Source organism: Coffea arabica, chromosome 1c, assembly GCF_036785885.1.
Source record: "Coffea arabica cultivar ET-39 chromosome 1c, Coffea Arabica ET-39 HiFi, whole genome shotgun sequence".
Classification (NCBI taxonomy): Eukaryota; Viridiplantae; Streptophyta; class Magnoliopsida; order Gentianales; family Rubiaceae; genus Coffea; species Coffea arabica.
This window is the reverse complement of record NC_092310.1, coordinates 57,530,138-57,537,638: the sequence shown is the minus strand read 5'-3', so window position 1 is coordinate 57,537,638 and position 7,501 is coordinate 57,530,138. Positions and strand designations below refer to the sequence as shown.

General features: G+C 46.8%; 1 protein-coding gene across 1 annotated transcript; it reads left to right on the top strand.

Moving 5' to 3' along the window:
* Positions 1-559: 559 nt before the first annotated feature.
* On the top strand, positions 560-2,948 carry LOC113714214 (GDSL esterase/lipase At4g28780). The gene is made up of 5 exons (XM_027238008.2): positions 560-936; positions 1,048-1,175; positions 1,557-1,799; positions 2,094-2,346; positions 2,526-2,948. The coding sequence occupies exons 1-5, from the start codon at positions 687-689 to the stop codon at positions 2,756-2,758; spliced, it is 1,107 nt and encodes a 368-aa protein (XP_027093809.2). The 5' UTR covers positions 560-686; the 3' UTR covers positions 2,759-2,948.
* The last annotated feature ends 4,553 nt before the right edge of the window (positions 2,949-7,501 follow it).

Genomic DNA, 7,501 nt, shown 5'->3' with positions numbered 1-7,501 from the left:
CCGGCCCCCACGGCTGGTAAAGATATCGATTGTGTTTGAGCAGCTTTGGTTTGGAACGTATAAGACATAACGGCTGCTTTGATTGCTGCTGCTGTCACCTTCCAAATTATATTTATATCCAGGAAGGTAATATATATATACATATATATATATACACCAGAAAAGGAACAAGATACCACATCCCCTGAATTTATGCATGAGAATTACCAACTAAAGAGGAGGTTGGCGGAATATTGCAGGCCGAGGAATTTACAGTAGCTAGTATATATGTGAAATGCATCTTGTCGAATTTAACGAAAGAAGCAATGACGAGTAATATTTACTAGCAACTAGAAAAGCTACGTAGTAGCAAATAGCAACTTGTTTGCTTCAGCACCTTATCTTTATACAAGTCCTGGTATTTTAGGCTGGACCGTGCCCTTTGTTTAGTCGGCCCCAGTTTTACTCGTTCACATGCCACTAGAAGAGACCGGCCATTTATTGGGGTTTCAACAAACTAATCTGATTTGGTTTGCAAATGCAAAACCAGTGTATAAAACCATCCCTAGCAAGCTACTTTCTTCTCATCTTTCCATGAACTTGTTAAAGAGTCTTTAAGGCTCCAAAGATTTGAGAGAGAGTTTTGGTTTTGAAGAATACCCAGGCCCGCATTCTAGTATCATATACAAATTATATATTTTGCAGAAATGCTCAGCCAAGTTTCTGCTAATATTGTTGCTAGCTCTGCGGCCATTGTTGTAGCAGTGGTCTTGTTACTGCCTCAGGCTGAGGCTGCTCGTGCTTTCTTTGTGTTTGGTGATTCACTGGTGGACAATGGTAACAACAACTATTTACTCACCACGGCGCGGGCGGATTCTCCACCCTATGGCATTGACTACCCAACTCATCGCCCCACTGGCCGATTTTCCAATGGCTACAACATCCCTGATCTTATTAGTAAGTTCGTTATATGTACCATGCAATCAATATTCCCTCATTTTATTTGCATTTTCCGTGACTGTTCGTTTGCTGGACCCGATGATATTTTGCATCAATTCATGAACATAGGCCAAGCGCTTGGGGCTGAGTCAACCTTGCCGTACTTGAGTCCTGAGCTCAACGGAGAGAAGCTGTTAGTAGGTGCAAATTTCGCTTCTGCTGGAATCGGAATCCTTAACGATACAGGGATTCAATTTGTAAGTTCTGATCTTCGATCATGCACTGCCATTTTCACCGAGCTGTTGATCAGCTGTAAAAATGGGGGAAAGGGAAAAAAAAAAAAAAAACCAACCAACTTCAACTGTACTAGTATACGATATCCTTTGTTTTGTTCCCCACTTTCCCAGGTAGCTTTGGTTGTGTACTTTTCACCTTTGGGATATCTGAGTTGGTTGGATTTTTAATGCAATTACGTACCAGTACCACTGAAGTCATAATCCTTCTTGCTTTACGTGTCCAGTTAGTAGCATATACACACAGCCCCATATTTATTTGCTTTCGCGAAAGACACAGGCTTTTCTTCCACAGCCATATGTAATTTTTGGGGTTTAATTGGTTTTTGTGGATTTGGGCATTAGGCAAACATAATAAGAATTGCCCAGCAATTGGAGTTGTTCGCTCGGTACCAGCAGCGACTTGGTGCACTAATTGGGGCGGACCAGGCAGAGCAGCGGGTGAACCAAGCGCTGGTTCTCATCACACTTGGTGGGAACGACTACGTTAATAACTATTTTCTGACGCCATTGTCTGCCAGAAGACTTCAATACAACATCCAAGATTATTCCGTTTTCCTCATCTCCGAATACCGCAAAATTCTACTGGTAATTTATAATCTTTTTTTTTTCCCTGGCGCTGTCTGCATTCTTCCACCGCCAGACGGAACTTAGCAAAACTAATCAGACAACACAGATTTTTAGCCAAGGCTTGTTTTCAATAATCGGACATGACAAAATGGTAAATGGATAATGCATCGCGCGCTGACTTCTGGTGCATTTGGTATTACGTGTCAACCTGTGTAACTCATAACAGTATATAATTCTAGTTAATATTTGGTCATCATCAAATTAATTACTTGGCTTTTTCATTGCTCCCTCAAAAAAAAAAAAATTGTGCAGAGACTGTACGAATTAGGAGCAAGAAGGGTGCTGGTGACAGGAACTGGACCCATAGGTTGCGTTCCAGGGGAACTGGCTACAAGGAGTAGAAATGGGGAATGTGCAGAGGAGCCTCAACAAGCAGCTGCCATCTTCAACCCGCTCCTCATTCAAATGATTCAAGGTCTCAACCAAGATCTGGGATCAAACGTGTTTGTCGCCGTCAATGCAATGCAAATGCAGTATGACTTCATCACCAGTCCCCGGGCTTTTGGTTTGTTCTAAACTAGCACTAATATGATAAACCAATTCCTTGCATGCCTCCTGCCTCTTACAAGAAGCCTTTGAATGAAGTCAGGGCAGCGATCAAAAGGGTCTTTACAATATATATCTATATAAATTTCTAATACTGCATGCTGACAATAAAATTTTCTGGTTGGAAAACTGTAACAGGTTTTGTCACGTCTAAGGTAGCATGTTGTGGACAAGGAGCATTCAATGGAGTTGGACTCTGCACTGCCGCATCAAATCTATGCCCGGACAGAAATGTGTATGCGTTTTGGGATCCTTTTCACCCAACGGAGCGGGCAAATAAGATTATTGTCCAAACCATCATCACTGGATCCGACAAATACATGACTCCCATGAACCTCAGCACTATCATGGCCCTGGATTCAAAGATTTAGTAATTCTACAATCTAGTCTCGTCTTTGATCGAGTCGCGTGTTTTACTAGTCCCAGATGTACTAATTACCTCTACTACTTTTTTGTTTTTTGTTTTTTTTTTTAAAGTGCTCGTCTGCTGCTTGCTTTTGCGTTACCATAATTTATTGCATTTTCTTCTAGTGAGGTAATATTGCAGCATTTCCTTTCTCATTCTATGATTCTATAATTTCTATCACAAAGATTTGAACCGCTTCATTCTAATGCTGCGTTCTGCATCAGTTTTCAATGCCGCCAATCCCTTCTTGTTTTTTGGTCTTCAATACTGGACCATCTATCTCGATGGCCAAGCTCTCTAAGGCCTGGCAATAATAAAAATTTTCTCGGTAAGAAGAAAAAGAAAGGTTGATCCTTAATTTTGCTAAGAGAATAACACTTACTGCTAATCCGTCATGTCATGTCATGTCTCCTCCTGCCATGACCAGTCCATAATAATAGGCCCAAGTAGAGCGTCGAAGGCTTTAAAGCCCAATGTGTTGATGCTTCTCTGGTCCAAGATTGATAGATGGATGTTAGCCATTTTGATAGCTTAGATTAGATAAGGCTCCCGTGATGCTCCAGTTTAACCTCCCATTTGCTCACCGACTTAATTGCCAACCTGTAAAGCTCTATTATTATTTTGGTCCCCTCTGGGACCCAACTGGATCAGCTGAAGCTAAAGCTGATTACTTTATTGCGATTATTATTTTGTAGTGAGTCGTCCTAACTCACTGGGGTTTGGTGGCGTGGCTTCGTCGCCAACTGGGGATTAGTCTTCTTCTTCTTCTTAATGGGTTTTTATCAAATGTCAATCATAATAACTATAATGTAATCATACCTCGTTACGTCTTCAGAAACTCAAGGCACCGCTGGAAATGGAACTTTGATTTAACAAACAAAATATGATGGCGCTCAGCAGAAAGACAGGAGAACAACTGATAATTTTGATTCCTAGTTAGGTAGAACTCGTTGTCGTGGAAAAACGTTGCATCCATCATTTTGGTCCGGTGAGGTGAGCCCAACCGAAACGGTACATGATTCCACAATCTGATGAAGACAAGGAGCGCTCGCTCTCATCCTCCGCGCACAACCGCGCATCGGCCCCTGAATTTCGATAGGCTGAGAATCGAATTTTTAAGAGCAATATTTGATTACCGCCCGGCCTTTAGTTTCATCAATGGATCCCAAAATAATAATAAGGTTTATAATCCGAAGTCCTGGCTCATAATCTCAATTCTTAAACAACATTGAAATAAAACATTTATTCAAAATCTAATTGTCAAGCTAAATTTCTATGTGTCAACTTCCATCAAAATTTGACTTCCAGGTATACTTATATTTAAATTAGCTAGTTAGTATCCAGTAATAGGATTAAGATTTACTCTTATATTTAGTAATATATATATATATAACTAATATACATACGTACAAACAAACACACATATATAACATTATTATATTATAAAAGTTTCGATAACTCGTCCGATAATCAGTAATTCAGTAATATACTTTTAATATCCACTGCCAAATTGTTTCACAGAATATCATATTTTGATTTTTTCGAATTCCATTGCAGTGAAATTTGAAATCCAATCTGAAGAGGCGATTTTTGGTTGGTAACTAGACCGACCTGGATCAGTCCTCTCTGAGATGAAGTGAGGTGAACTCCTGTGTCCGAAGTGAACCTCCTTGTCCGAAGTGAGTGGCGGGGCTTCTCCCCTGGTATCACTCCGACGATCAAGTTAGTATGAGAACGAAAATAATGAAAATGAGTTAATGAACAGTGTATGCTTACTTGTTGGGAGTGTGAGTGAGGTATTTATAGAAGAGAGGTGGTCAAGACGGAAGGCTCATGCTAGCGGGACCCACTCTCTGGCATTACGGCTCTGTCTCCTGTCAGGAGGTCTGACTCTGACACTGTAGCCGCCTGGGAGTGATGACGGAGGATATGGTGCAGGTGCCATTAAGTGCCTCCAGTGCTTTTCAGATAAAGTGCTGGTCCTGGATGATGTCATGTGGGTTGACATCATCAGCGTGCAGCCGAGGTGGATGTGCCGAGGTCACCTACACGGTGGACTAGGGATGAAGCCGAGCTCTGGGGTTGTGCTCAAGACAGGGATGAGCTCCGGTGAGGGACGAGACTTGTGTTCACCTCGGACACCCGCGTGTCCGAGGTGAGCATCCTCAATAAGCCCCCCAAGCCTCGGGAGCTTCGGGCCAGGGAGGTACCGAGACTTCCTTCTGCCGAAGTCGTGAAGAGTCGGTGTCCCAAGCCTGCTCCGGAAGGTGCGGGGACGTGACACGTGGGCATGTCAGTTGAAGGGACCTGGAGAGTGAGTCGGCACGTAACCGTCACGTCGTGAAGTAGTGGGACGTTTCGTGCAGAGAGTGTCAGTTACAACGAGGACTCCAAGGAGTTGTGCGACCGGATGGCTGAGGGCCTCCAAGCTGGAAGGAACCTGGCCGAGGTCCTGGCCGAGTTCAACAAATGACTGTCCGAACTCGACGAAGTGTTCGAGGAGGTTGAAGAGGAAGAAACTGGAAGAGAGGATGCCGAGGGAGACGAAACCGGAGGGGGCGAAGCCGAAGGGGACGTCGGCAAAGAGCCTGGAGATGAAGTTCACCCCGGCGGAAAGGAGACCGAAGAGAAAGATGCCCAGGAGGGAGCCAAGACCGGGATTGGAGCCGATACCGGGATGTAGGCTCGTAGGCTCTAAAGGGGTGGCCGAGGTGAAGAGTGTTTAGTAGCACTCTGACCTCGGCCTTGTATTTTTTGTAACACTTCTGTTGAATGAAAGTCTATTTCTTCTCATCTCAACTCTTTAATTTCTTGCTTTGCTTTGACTTCATCCCTTGTTTGTCACCCTTATTTTTTGATAGCGTAATAACCCTATTGTTCTCAGGTCGTTAGCCGAGGTAGTAAAACGGGCAGATACCACCTTGATTTATAATGGGCCGAGGTGGCTCTTCGGGAGGTGCCACTGAGTAAGGCCGAGGTGGTAAAACGGGCAGATACCACCTTGATTTATAATGGGCCGAGGTGGCCCTTCGGGAGGTGCCACTGAGTAAGGCCGAGGTGGTCCTTCGGGAGGTGCCGCTGAGGAAGGCCGAGGTGGCTCTTCGGGAGGTGCCACTGAGGAAGGCCTGCCACTGAGTAAGGCCTAAGTGGCCCTGCGGGAGGTGCCGCTGAGGAAGGTCGAGGTGGCCCTTCGGGAGGTGCCCTGAGTAAGGCCTAAGTGGCCCTTCGGGAGGTGCCGCTGAGTAAGGCCGAGGTGACCCTTCGGGAGGTGCCGCTGAGGAAGGCCGAGGTGGCTCTTCGGGAGGTGCCACTGAGGAAGGCCTGCCACTGAGTAAGGTCTAAGTGGCCCTGCGGGAGGTGCCGCTGAGGAAGGCCGAGGTGGCCCTTCGGGAGGTGCCCTGAGTAAGGCCGAGGTGGCCCTGCGGGAGGTGCCACTGAGTAAGGCCTAGGACTGTCCGGGGCAAAATGACCATCCTCACTACCCGTGCCAAGATCTCGGCACTAATGAGCCATCTCGGTAACTCAGCTTACAATACCCTTTAGGGTCAGATTCCACAACTCGGTAAGGGCCTTCCCATTTCGGGCATATTTTCCCCTGCGGCTCAGCTCGGCTGACTGAATTTTTCCTCAGAACCAAGTCTCCAGGTTGGAATTGAGCGGTGTCAGCTCAGCGTCCGAGGTGGACGATCTTCCTTTCACTATTCGATCGAAAATACTCCGGCGGTCCCGGAGTTGGGTTGAAGTGCCACTTGGGCCGGGTTCACCTCGGCCGATGTCTCTCCTCCGGGGATCTGGCCCCGTACGAGATGCTTGGGATTCTCGCTTCATGCGATTCACATCTTCACTTCGGATTCCCTGATCCACTCTTTCCCAGAGTTCGTGAAGTGTACGGGGGTAATCCCGATGAATTTCGGTGTTGAAGAGTCCGGCCACCAACCCGTTGGTAAAGGCCGCGAGAGTTACCTGCTCATTCTGATCAGGTATTTGCACATTCTCCTCGTTGAACCTCTGAGCATACGAGCGAAGAGACTCGCCCTGACCCTGTTGAAGGTTCAAGAGATAAGCTGAAGTCTTCGTGATTGGTCGAGACGACACGAAGCGGTGGATGAACCGGTCTATCAGCTCATCCAGGGAGAAAATGCTCCCCGGTTCCAAACTCCAGAACCACTTCCGGGCAGTCCCATGTAGGAAAATGGGGAAAGCCCGACAAATCACGGCGTCGGGGACACAGTAGAGTCGGAATGCGGAGATGAAGGCGCGGAGGTGATCCTCGGGGTCACCTCGGCCGTCATAGGTGGGCAAGTTTGGGAGCTTGAAATTCGGGGGCACCCTTTCCCCATTGATGTCATCCGTAAAGGGCGGAGCCCTCATGTAGTCCGAAGCCAGGCCCCCGGGGCGCCGAGGTAGGCCCTCAGCTCGCTTCCCTAGCAGTCCCCGGGAAAACGCCCGGGAGATGGAGGCTAGCTTAGAAGTCGTCTTGGAGGAGGCACGCCTGGAGGTACTCCGAGAGAGACGCCCCTCATCGGAGTCTTCACCTGAAGGTGCCTCAGGGGACTTCGTCGGCCTCCTCTTGGAAGACTCGGCCTTTTCTTTCCCCTGTCTTTTGAGGTACCTTCCTAGCTCCTCAAAAATGGTTGGGTTGTGTGATACGAACTCGGCCATCTTGGCGATGGCCTCCTCGTTGTTAGGCTGGGTCCTTGGGGACCCT